The sequence below is a fragment of the Lepisosteus platostomus genome, chromosome 22 (assembly GCF_059453375.1).
Source record: "Lepisosteus platostomus isolate fLepPlt1 chromosome 22, fLepPlt1.hap1, whole genome shotgun sequence".
NCBI lineage: Eukaryota > Metazoa > Chordata > Actinopteri > Semionotiformes > Lepisosteidae > Lepisosteus > Lepisosteus platostomus.
Window position 1 is genome coordinate 17,468,863 of NC_142632.1, and position 12,425 is coordinate 17,481,287.

Sequence of the window (12,425 nt, forward strand, 5' to 3'; positions counted from 1 at the left end):
ATATTTATTTAAATGGCTCCTTAAATCACTTCAGTATTTCCATATTTTTACCTTGACAAAAACCCTGGGAGCCGTGATGTTCACGTACTGTGCACTGGGCTGAGGTGCGTTTTACTAGAAGGATTGATATGCAGAGTAAACCAGTCTTGACATTAAAGGACGCTCGGCCTGGCAAAGTTATTTCTCCATGTTTCTGCTGGAGTAGTTTTTCTTCAGGACACACTGAATTCACAGGGAAGAGACGGAAGTTCTGGATGATTGATGCTCATTGTGAGGCTCTTGTTTACGAAGGTTAAGTGGTGGAAGTAGTGGAGGAGCTTTTGTAAGTGGGGATGCTGTTCAGTTACAGGAGGAGAAGAAATTGCCAATTGAATCTTTACTGATTAACTAAACAGCAGCACGTCTCAGCACTTAACATCGCACCCGCTGTGCCTTCCCTTTCTGAGTAATTGCCCAGTTATTAAAAACAAAAGAAGGTAATTTTGTCCTTTTATAACTTTAGCTGTTTCACGTAGAAACAGTGATTTGCATCTGGGTAAAAACGCTTTGATTTAGAGGTGTTAAGGAAATGGTAACGAACACCCAAGTTACATCTGTTTGAAAGCTGTGGTGTTAACGTTTCATTGGAGTCCGGAAGGTTGTCAAAATTAGCAGCCGCGTTCAAGAAGCTTGAGAAGTCATTATCACCATGCGAGGACAGTTTTACTGGGAGTGAAGGTTAACCTCTGCTCCAGACATGGCTGCTTCCCATGCTTTGCCCTGAGCTCTCAGTGACCAAGATTCTCCTAGATGCGGCACACAGCTGCCAGGGATGGGGGTAGTTTAAACCAGCTGGGGTATCGGCTGTGTTGTGCACCAGTGACCCCTGGTGATCAGCTGCTGGTCTTTCATCTGTAGGCCGAACCCTGCTGTAACATGGTCCATTAGACGTTTGCACTTCTGTGCTCTGTAACTTAGTGACCCTGAAAGTGGGAGGGAATATAAATCACGGATGTGATGAGACTAAGGACTGAACTATATTAGGGAGAGGAACATCCAGAATCAGTGAAGCAGCCCTGTAATGAGCCCTTCAATGATTGGAAGCAAGCAGCATACAGAACAGTAGGGAAATTCACTTCACTGCATTGTGTGTTGGAGTGCACTATAATACAGTAGCTATTAATTACCATGGCGTACATCTAAATCTGTCAGCTGGGTTTATGATACCATAAAGATCTTGAGACATCTTTATCACAAACTCCTGACAAAGGCTTTTGTGATAAAACCCCTGACTGCACTATAGTAAGGCTCTGTCTGCAGTTGTCTTTAGTGAAATTTAAGGTCTGAAAAGTTGTTTTCCAGAAGACTTATCAGTGGGATTTTTCAATAAAAAACATACTCGTTCTGAAGATTAGCCAGTGAGTAAAAACATGGCTGATAATGTGCTTTGGCTCTTTTGGCTTTTTTGCAGCTCAAATGTTGGGATGAAAAGCAGGAAGGGTGTGGAATTCCCTATTTTCTCTGGATTAGCTTTATTTATTAGGTGTTTAGCTGTTTTATCAAAAGGTGGGAAACAGCTCTACTTAGGATTAAAAGGAGTCTCGACCAGTAAATGTCTCTGCTGAACACAGGTTGGGCCTTGTGGCCCAGAGATTGCTGGTTTGAATCTGGGCTGTGTTATTAGACAGCTGGTACTGGGATTTTCTGAGCCTCATTGGGGGTTAAGTGGTGGGTTTCAAGTGAGCCAGGGTTCGCTCAGGGTCCATGCGGTAGTTTTAGTGGACACGTGTCCTCTGTGTATTTTCTTTGCCAGTTCCAAATTGGAAGCTATAAAAAGAAAGCAGCATATTTGGCAAGGCCGTTTTTTTTTTAAATGAAAGGGAGATCAGCTGGTACTATTCCATGTGCAGCAAGTCAGGAAAGGACCACCAACAGCAGCCGGTTCTGCTGAGAGCAGCTGGTCTGGATTGTAATAACCTTTGGTGCTTCAGTGAGAAGGGGGGAGAGATGGTCGATTCCCTGCTGGAGCCAGTCTGTAGATGCCGGAGAGCGCCTAACGCCGCCCCCCTCCCCGCTCTCTCTCCTCCTCGAGCTGGTGGAGTGACCTTGGTGCAGGTTAAAGGATGCCGCCCAGGGCTCCATCACCCTGGCGTCCCTGACAGTTCTCCGTGAACAAGATGGATGATCTGCCAAGTGGCTCTGCCATTTGGGCTGGACGGGGGCACCTTCTCAGCATAATCTTTTCCCCCTTGCTTGTAATAAAAATAGCAAGAGAGCAGAGGGTTTGTCAGGGCAGCATGGAAAACCAGGGAGCCGACTTCTGCTTTGGTTGCGGCATTGAGACTCAGTACCTGTGTTTGCATGGAGAGGACTGTCTTCTGTGAGTAAAATGTCCCCAACCCAAGGTGCCTACTCTCTGTGTGAGAGCATGTGATAGAAATCAGCCACCAACATTAGTTGAGATCTGCTTTAGAAACATGAGTCAGAGTCCAGAAATCTGAAAATCCATAGAATCCTGCAAGTCAAGGTGGGGAATACTGTTTCAACACAGGGACAGGATTGGGGTATGGGAGAGGGATACAGTTGAGTTGGGAGTGACTTTCTGAAGCAGTGAAAGACTCAGGTCTGGAAGCCTAATGCTATTTTAATTTGTGTTGTACACTGAAGTCACTCAGTCTCTCAGGGTCTTCCGTTGTCTCGGAAGGATTCCTGTGTATCACTGCGCACCAAAAAGTTCAGGCCTTTTTGTAAAGTGTCCTCCTCCTCCTTTTAATCAGTTTCCAGTTGATTTCCTCAGCTTCTGGCCTCTGCACGGGTTTTCTTTGTCTGCTCCTCTCTTCAGGGTTGTCGAGGGTTTGATGAATGCTTCAATAGCAACCTGTATCCTGTGCTTTTAGGTGGGATGCTTGTTTTTTTCATGGCATGTAGCTGAAGCAGACATCTGCTTAGTTTATCACTGTGAGTCATTGCTGTGGTTTTCCAATGCTGTGGTGTAGGAATATTTATTACTGCATGTTAGGTGGGAGTTTGCATCAATTGCAGCTGTAAATACTCAGTAGTTCTATGTAATGTCGACTGTCTTATTTCTCTATGATCTTTCTCCCACCCAGCTGTAGTGACTGGTACTAAATTTTCCAATTTATCTATTATTTTTTCTGCTGCTATGACTAAATGTATTTAAGGTGATGTACAGGCAATGTTTTCAAAAAGATGAGTTGTTCTTAACCCATTCCTCTCAGGTTTTTATATAGGACTTGCCTTTGAGGATGTGCAAATTTGTTTCAGTTTTTGAAAATATTTAGATAACGTTCTGATTTAGCAAATCCCACATTGTACTTCATAATCCTCTGTAGCGGCCAAGCCTGGTGTCTTAACACTTTGCTGTGTGTCTTCTCAGAGAGCACCCCCAAAACCTCGGCCAGCTGCAGCCCAGCCCCCGAGTCGCCGCTGAGCTCTGCCGAGGAGTCGGTGAAGAGCCTGGGGGACTCCGCCGCCCAGACTCCTGCTCCAGAGCCCAACGAGCCCTCCGAGTCGCAGCCCGGCACCCCCCTGCCCGCGCCAGGGCACTCCGGACTCAGCATCCAGGAGATGGTGGCCATGTCCCCAGAGCTGGACACATACGTCATCACCAAGAAGGTCAAGGAGGTCCTGACCGACAACAACCTCGGTGAGTGCCCTGTCCCGGCCCTCCCTGGTCAACACACTGCTGTTCCAGTTCACAGCCCTCTGAGGATTCGGACAGTAGAGGATTGCAGAGGTCATAAAGGAGAGGCGGCCGTCCTGCCTGTCTTGCTCATTTGGTTATTAGTAGCTTGTCTGTCCCACATTTTCATCGCTCCTCTCCTTGAAGGTACCAGGGAGCCAGCTTCAACAGTTTGGCTTTTTAAAAACCTCTTAAAACACTTCATCATGTCTGATAGTGCTGGGTGTCGGGTGCAGGTGCTGAGTTTTAAAAGTAAAACGATCTTTGAGTGTGCTGTGTAAGTGTTCACGGGGAAATGTTATTCCTTGACTTCACCTAGTTTTCCTTCCAAACATTCACCCCAGCAACAAAGTTATTAGCAAGAATTACATCCCCACCCTATTGAGATCCTTATGAGAAAACGACTTTAACCTCGCATCTAAAAACATCCACCTCCTACCACACAGTGTCCCTCTGTTACCCTGCTGTGGTGCCAGATTGCAGCTTCTGGGCCAGAGAGATGATCTGATGGTCCAGATGCATCACTTCCAGGAGTAACCCAGTTCCCCCTGGCACTCTCAGCTCTTACTTGTCTGTGCCTTGCCGAGCTGAGATGTGACCAGAACAGTCCTCAAGCTGCTAGAGCCAATGATAGCAGTAAAGACGACTGTTGTCAGTTCTTTTCTTGCTAAGACTGATGAGAGGTCTGTTCAAGTCCGTGTCACTGGGTCACTATTAAAGTTACATTGCTTCTCTGCATTTCCATGAAAGCCTGCCCTCACTGCCCGGTCACTGGTGTTGCCATTATTAATGGGGAGCCCTGTACACCCGACTGTCACGATGGCTTGTGTATTTCACCCTAATGAACAGAGATCTCATTAGTCCTTGGTGTTATTGCAGTCCCACTTACAAGAGATCTTTGCTTTTGTCACTGACTGGCTATAATGAGACTTCTACTTACGCTCCCTTGTTCAGAAGCTGCACTAACGAGATCTTGCCTAATTCGCCTGTGTGTCTGCATTATAAATGATGAAAGTCCCCAAGTTCCACCTGCATCGTAAGTCTTCTGCCATTAAATTACAAATGAGCAGAGGTGTCTTTATTACCTGCCTCATCCCAGGGGTCTTTGATCAAAGACCTTATCTCTGCTGTCTCCTCTGATGTACTGGGAATGACGGATGTTGTCATTTAATGATGATCTGCCCGGTTGTCAGAGGAAGCCTTAAGGATATAACAGCCTTGTATACTGGCCTGGCTTACTGGTTGACAAAGACTTGCAGTCTTTTAAGAAGTGTGAGGTTTGGTAATCATTTAGTACTTCTGTTTTAGAATTGTGAGTCATAGAAGACGTTTTTTTTCTAAACGCTTTGCAGTCGTACATAGCAAAGTGCTTACACAGGGAGCTTTCCGTAAATATCATAATATCAGAAATTTTAAAGATACCTGCTGTTAAGAAAACAAACTTATTAAGCGTCTTAATTTTACTTTAAGAGCTGAAGTCATTTATTTGTCTTCATTGCTTATAGTACATCTGTCTGTTTACACAAATAAATCTGCAGGTCCTCTTCGTGGTTACTGTTTGTTTTATAAAAGCCTATACCACCCTGTCCTGGACAAAGCATTTTACCAGTACCCACTGTTGTCTCATTTTTATGTCCATAAAGCGTTTGGATAACCATGAAATTTGACCTGTGCTCTCCTCTTTTTGTGTCAGCGTGCCTGTCTGAGAGATTTAGATAATTTACAGCTGGCTAACGCCTGTAATGTTGCAGAATTGAGAGAAAATGACAGGCATGTGTACAGTGTGATCAGATTCCAGTACAGCCAAGTTAGGGCAGCATGACAGTTCAGCACTGCTGCCAGGCTGTAAAGAACAGACTCCATATTGTTTGATTGAGCATGACCAGTTTTCAGAGCCAGTCAGTGTCCTGTCCTTTAGAGTGGTTAATTTCCAGAACGATTTTTGCAGTCTTCTTTATACTGTTGTTACATTTCTTAGTTTTTATATGCATGTTTCTCCATAAAGGGCAGCACGGTGGTGCACTGGTTAGCTTTAATGCCTCACAGTGCTGGGGTGCTGTCTGCGTGGTCTGTATGTTCTCCCTGTGTTCGTGTGGGTTTGTTCTGGGTGCTCCGACTTCCTCCAGCAGTCCAAAAACATACTGGTAGGTTAATAGGCTTCTGTGAAATTGACGCTGGGTGAATGTGTGCGTGTCTTTGTTGGAGTGTTCTGTGATGGACTGGCGTCCCACCCAGAGGGTGTCCTGCCTGTCGCTTGCCGGATTGGGCTCGGGCTTCTCCATGTCCTTGAGTTGGATCAAGCAGTTAGAAAATGGATGGATGCGATGTTTCTACTTAAATTATAGGCTTGTTTTTTTAATCCATCCCTCAGAATACAGCCTCTCTTAAGGCTTTTTCCTAGATTGCTGAATGCCCATCATCTGAGCTTTCTGCTCAGTAGCAAGGTGAGTCAGAGGGCATTGTGTGTGGTATTTCATTGGAAAGCCTTGTACACAATGCTCCTTAAAATGTCTTTAAGATTGACATTGATTGCATTAAATGGACATTGTACACAATGCCTCTTAAATGGAGGCACACAATATTTTTAGCATGGTAACAGTGAAGTAAAAGCTTATTTGTCTTGGTTGTTGCTGGAGCAAAACAATTGGTAATTCCAAATTGAATCTGTGAGATCCATATAATACAAAATAGTCTGTAATTCCAAATTAAAAAAAAGACAAAATCTTGTCCTGTAGGGCTGAGCTCATAATTAGTTAATTGACTTACTAACTCAGCTGATTACCTATGTAGGCAGAGGCTTAAAGAGGCTTATGACCATGTCCCTCAGGGAGTGGATTTGAACAGCACTCTGGTGGTTTGTCTGTGCTTTGCTATTCAAATAAATTCTCTTCTAATCTTTAGCCTTGCCTTGGCTTGCTAATTTACTATCTGTGGACGGTAATAGTTGTTTCAGTGCAACGAAACAGAACATGTTCATATTCAGAGGTAATGTTCCAGCTGTGTCTGCTGTTCTACTGACTTGCAAGATAGTAGCTTTTGGTTTTTTTTCTGGGTCGTTTTTTTCTTTATTCTGTAAAGTAATAGAGACTCGAGGTCGCTTCTGAGGTCATAAAACAGCCTGCTTTGCAGGCTCTGACGTTGGGAGTGAAGCCAGCATCTCACATGTGATAGCAGAATGCTGGACAGCTAGCCATCATTTTGTGTTAAGTTTCAACTCTTTTTATCTGCACTTTTTAGCACAGTGTGATAGACTGCATCTATTGTTGTGACTCACTTAAAGTTAAGAAGTTGCATTTACTACATTCGGGTTTTCTGGGGGTAAAGTACCAGGAAACAAACCTCAATCCTTTCAGAACTGGAGATTGTTTGCTCTTGTACTGTATGCACCTAATGGACAGCCGAAAGCTCTTAGTGGAACAAAAAAAGTAGAAGCCGCTGCATTTCATTTATTTTCCAGCCTTTTGAAAGCCTCCTCAGCAAGTCGCCTCATCCCCACCCCTTACTGAGTCAGTAATCACCACACAGGGGCAGCTCTTTGTTTTTTGGTGGGGAGGGGGGTGGCAGAGGAAACACCATTGTGCCCCCTTCCCTCCGTCTCCTCTCCCAGAACGCACCTGTCGACACAGTGCCACCCGAGAGTCTGGGCCCTTTGACACACTGGGCCGCTCCCGAAGCCAGGGGTGGCCAGAGAGTGTTGGGTTAACGCCCTGCCATCTCTTTGTGCTTGTGTTCTGCAGGGCAGCGGCTGTTTGGGGAGACCATCCTAGGCCTGACCCAGGGCTCTGTCTCAGACCTCCTGGCCCGGCCAAAACCCTGGCACAAACTCAGCCTGAAGGGGAGGGAGCCCTTTGTACGCATGCAGCTGTGGCTCAGCGACCCCCGAAACGTGGAGAAGCTTATGGACATGAAGCGAATGGAGAAGAAAGGTAATCAGCTACCCCCAGTCCCCACACACTCCCTCTCGCCCTCTTCCTCCCCCTGCCCGCCCGCTCGCTCGCTCCCTCCTCTTCTTCTCCGTCACTGGGGCCTGGCACAGCCCCGCCCAGGCTCCCTCTCTCTCTGCCGCCTCCCCACCTCGGAGAGGGCCCTGCGTTCACCCCCTTCTCGACAGCGTTTGGCTCGCACCCTCCCGCAGCCTGTCTGATTGGGTTATGTGGGTAACGGAGATCCCTTCCACAAGACATACGTCCCAGTAAATTCAGAAGAGCAACAGTGCAGTAGTTGTCACTGGACAGATGGTACAGGACCCCCGACGCTGGGCTGCGCCAAACGTGTTTCCTTATGTTTGGAGGCAGAACATTGTTAGTGTAGGTTTTCCTCGGTTTGCAGCGAGCGATACCAGAAGCCACGCAGCATCTCTGCCAGAGGTACAGATTCCTGCAGCAGGTTTGGAGGTCTGGGAGGCTGTCCGCAGTTTAAACAAAGCGTTGCCGCACAGTGCAGATCTATGTCAGTTGTAATTATGGCATTCAGAACTTGTGTTCATACACTGTAAAAATGCACTTGAATTATTGTCTCCAGCACTAAGACACTCCACCAAAATCACTGATCGCTCAACAGACTAGCCCTAATCTTTTAAGACTCTCATTGCTTACTTCTTGATGTTGGAACAGACCTCCTGGACTGGAGAATCCTTCCTGAAAATCTTCAGATAAGTGGAAATTATTTCACTGGTGAAACTCTTTTTTACACCCTGGATTATCCTACACATTGCAATCTAACTCTTTTATGACTTAATATCATGTGTTGTAATCTTTGTGGACTAGTGGGATGATTTATTACTGCAATTTTAATATGTATAGCATTTTAAATGTGAATTTTAGTTATTTTGGTTTTGTTTTTCTTTATTTTAATTTAGAATCGTCAATTCTCATTATAATGCAAATCTAGTAAAAGGGTAAAGACGTTCCTAAGAAAGACAAATCTGTACTCGAGACCAAACCGCTCTCTAAATTGGTGTTAGACCATAAAGACCCAGGTACCCTTAAAAGCATCACAGTGCAACAGAGACTTCTCTTGCCTGGTGGATACCACAAAAAGGAAATATTTCCACGAAAAGAAGAACGGTGTCCCATTTCTAAATTTAGAAGTGGTCTCTTCAGATCTCAATTACCTTACACGTTTCTGTCCTTCAAGGACAAGTGGATTGAATGCGGAATGATGGGTGATGTAAAGGTTTTCGGCCTATAAAATAGTTACCCTCAATAACACATCCAGTTTTGCATTGTCAGAGTCTTTGCTTTCCGGCTCACAGTGACATCACCTGTCCCCCCTTGGGGAGAGGGAGGAAGTGCTGTCCTGCTCCTCCTTTGAGCCATTAGTTTTCAAGTGCAGGCGGTTTAGTGCCAGCAGGAATGGAGGGCAGACATGTCTCCCTGAGATCACTGCAAGCTGCCAGGTGTTGGGGAAGAAGTTACAGGTGCCCCTCTGGGAGCTGGGGGAATTGCACACCCCCAGCTGTGAGAAGATTCTTCACTTCCGCTTGGAGAATCAAGTCACATTAGAACAGTAGCATAACTGGGACACTTTCTTAAAAGAATTGTGCTACATCCTTGAAACCTGATTAGAACTGCTTTTTCTTTCAGTGCAAAAGAGAGAGTTCAAGTCAGACTCGACCTGCAGAAACGCCCATCTCCAGCATATTTCTTGAGAGATTTTTTATAGCTTACCCAGAAATGTGCAGACTAGCTCTAACCAAAGCACGAGTCCTTGAGCTTGACCGTGTCCTAATTTGTCCCAATTTATTAGACCGTGGCGTTTTGAACCAGTAGATATGAACTGCAAAGTTAGAATCAAAGGGGCATGAGTACGGCTTTTCTGCTTGCTCTTTTATTTCATAAACACTCTGAGCCCTGAGCCAGTGTTGTCCCTGGGCTGCCGATAAACTGTGCATCTCCTGATTCACTTGCGGAGGAGACATTTCCTGTCCGCTGTCGAGATTGATCTGGGAGATAGATGTCGATGTTCTCATCAGATATGACATGCTGGCGCCTCTCCAGGGCCTTGTTATTTAAAGTTGAATGCATTCATGATTTTTTTTTTCAAAAAGCCAAGTGAACATTCTTGGAGTGATTAAGCTTGTTTAACACTTCTCTCAGGGTAAAAATGACATTACTGGTCCTTTTGCATGTAGTAGCCAGTATCAGTGGGGGTCGACTGAGTTTGAGGCAAACTGCTGGGACCTGTTCTGTAAAATAGCGATCAGATCCTTTTTTTATGGATGGCGATACTGTGTAATGTTTTGTGTTCAAACTGGATTTGCATGGAGACCAGTAGAAGTCTGAGCAAGTTTACCTTTTTATTGTGGCTTAACTTTGTTTTGGGGCCTTTCTGCCAAGGAAGTATCCCTTTTCCATCACTTTGTTCCACTTTCTGTTCAAAAGATTAGGGAAAAATGCTTTTGAAGTTTGGAAATAAAAATTGTGGTTCATACAGGGAAATAAAGACTCCCACAGGACAGAAGTTTGATGTATTTCAGGCTCTACCAGCTGTAGGATATTAATAAAAGCCAGCACCATGTGCTGGATATATTAATCTCATTACCTTATGTTGAATAAATGTGCATACATGTGTTCAAATAATACCATTCATGGAGCAATAAAGTGATTTTTTTCTAATTATGATTTTTTGGGAGAAAATAAGAAATAACAAATTTTGGAAATTACTTTTAGTGTTTTTGAGTGGAACAGTTGCACACTGGTCAGCGTTGCTGTCTTGCAGCATTGGAGTCCTGGGTTCAATTCCTGGAGTGCTGTCTGCATGGACACACTGATAGTATAATTGGCTTCTGGGAAAACTCTAGCTTGAGTGTATCCTGCCTTGCTCCCAAGGCTTGCTGGGATAGGCTCCTGCTCCCCCACAACCCTCTGTTGGATAAAGCAGTTAGAAAATGGATGCATGGATTAAATGTTTTTGGTATAATTAATTTGATCATTCATATCTTACCATGAAACACTTCACTAATATAACGCGTTGTGCACGTGGATTAAGGTAATTTAACCTGTTGAAGGAGCTATTTAGTGTTGTTGTGTTCCTCAGATTTGTGCATTTAAGCTGTGGTGTAACTGGATTGTATGCATCCGTTTTCCCCGTCTCTGGTTTTCCTTGATAAAGTGTCTCTTATGCACAGCTTTCAAAGATAATTAAATACGTAACCAAACATATTGCCAGGTTATGCAGTGATGAAGTAAATTCTTCTTACTGCCTGGTTTTAAAGTGGATTACATGAGACTAGGCTGCCACCTGGTGGCTGCACTGGATATCCTTTGGTTTTTGTCTCATAGTGCTGATATGAGAACAGCAGTCAAAAGGGATTTGCAAGGAACATGTTGAACTTGCCTTTTGGGAGGTAAATGCTGGACGTGATATTTGTCACAGCTGGCATGTCTTCACTGGCTTTTAATTGAGGTACTGAACAGAGTGTTTATGAGGATCCTGTTATTGCAGTCGCTGTGCTTTCTTTAAAGTCACGTCTGCTTCAGTTCTATAGGATGGGGTCGTGGGGAATCCTTTTGTCAGAAAGTTGGGAGCATTGCACTTAGTGACCCTAACAAAGGTGACCATCCTCACCCTGTTCTTAACACAACCTGTTTTCCTAATACGACTCTTCCTGATCAGTATTATAAATACCAAAAGCATGTTCTTTCACATTCGGGTATTAATAGCACACGAGTTTAAAAGTGCTGTCCTGTTTTAAAAATTTTCTTAAATAACTGACTTAACCTGGAAAGCCCTGAGTCTGACAACAGGTTACTTTCGAAGAAGTACTTATGGCAGTAAGAGTCTTCTTACGCATGGTTTATCAGCGTTACTCCATATTGTCTTAGGAATCATTAGGAGTGTAAGGATGTTACTAACAAGAGAAGGCTGTTCAACACACTCTGTGTTTGCTTGGTTGCTTGCAGAGTATTGATTCATGGGTTTTATCCAGGTTTTGTTTTTGAAAAAGCCAGGATATGAGCTTTAACAGAGTGGCTTGGAAGCTTTTTCCAAAACACCCACCACCCTTGTTGTGAAAACAAACACGCCTCCTGTTCTCAGTCCTGAATCCACCTCTCTGTGGTTGCACCCTGTGTTCTTTCTCCTGAGCAAAAAGTTACTCACTGGGCTACAGTTAGCAATGTTTGCATTAAGACTCGTAAAACCTCTGTGGGTAATAAAGTTAGTTTTAACCCTGGAATATAGATGCTAGTAGCGACCTGAGCAAGCTGGGCCTCATCTCGTTTTCCACTGGTTTTCTTTAAGTACCTGGTCAGTTCATTCCTGTTAACTTTCTTGAAGTAATAGAAATATTCAAACACTCTGCCCTTGCTCCTGATTTATCCGAAGAGCTGAGACGAGACTCGAGCTGCTCTGCTCGGGGTCTTGTGGAAGGACCGTCTGTGAGCGCTGTGAGTGACGCGGAGGTCCTTTGTCTCCCCAGCCTACATGAAGCGGCGCCACAGCTCGGTCAGCGAGAGCCAGCCGGCGGACAGCGGCCTGGCCGGGGGGGAGTTCAGCCAGGGGAGCAGTCCCCAGCACCAGCAGCACCAGCTGAAGAAGCCTCGCGTGGTCCTGGCGCCCGAGGAGAAGGAGGCCCTCAAGCGCGCCTACCAGCAGAAGCCCTACCCCTCGCCCAAGACCATCGAGGAGCTGGCCAGCCAGCTCAACCTCAAGACCAGCACCGTCATCAACTGGTTCCACAATTACAGGTGAGAGCGCAGGCCCCGTCTGCCACCGCAGCTTGCAATGGGCTCCCTGGGAC

At 45.1% G+C, this 12,425-nt stretch overlaps 1 protein-coding gene across 7 annotated transcripts in view; it reads left to right on the forward strand.

Annotated features, from left to right (window-relative positions):
- Window positions 1–12,425, forward strand: part of cux1a (cut-like homeobox 1a) — a 170,411-nt gene that overhangs the window by 144,816 nt on the left and 13,170 nt on the right. For 6 of the 7 annotated variants that reach the window (XM_088615795.1, XM_088615800.1, XM_088615796.1 and 3 more), the window contains 3 exons: window positions 3,377–3,646; window positions 7,420–7,608; window positions 12,105–12,372. In XM_088615795.1, coding sequence (XP_088471921.1) covers window positions 3,377–3,646; window positions 7,420–7,608; window positions 12,105–12,372 — 727 coding nt within the window. The remainder of the gene's footprint in view (window positions 1–3,376; window positions 3,647–7,419; window positions 7,609–12,104; window positions 12,373–12,425) is intronic. The other variant, XM_088615799.1, reaches the window with a different exon arrangement.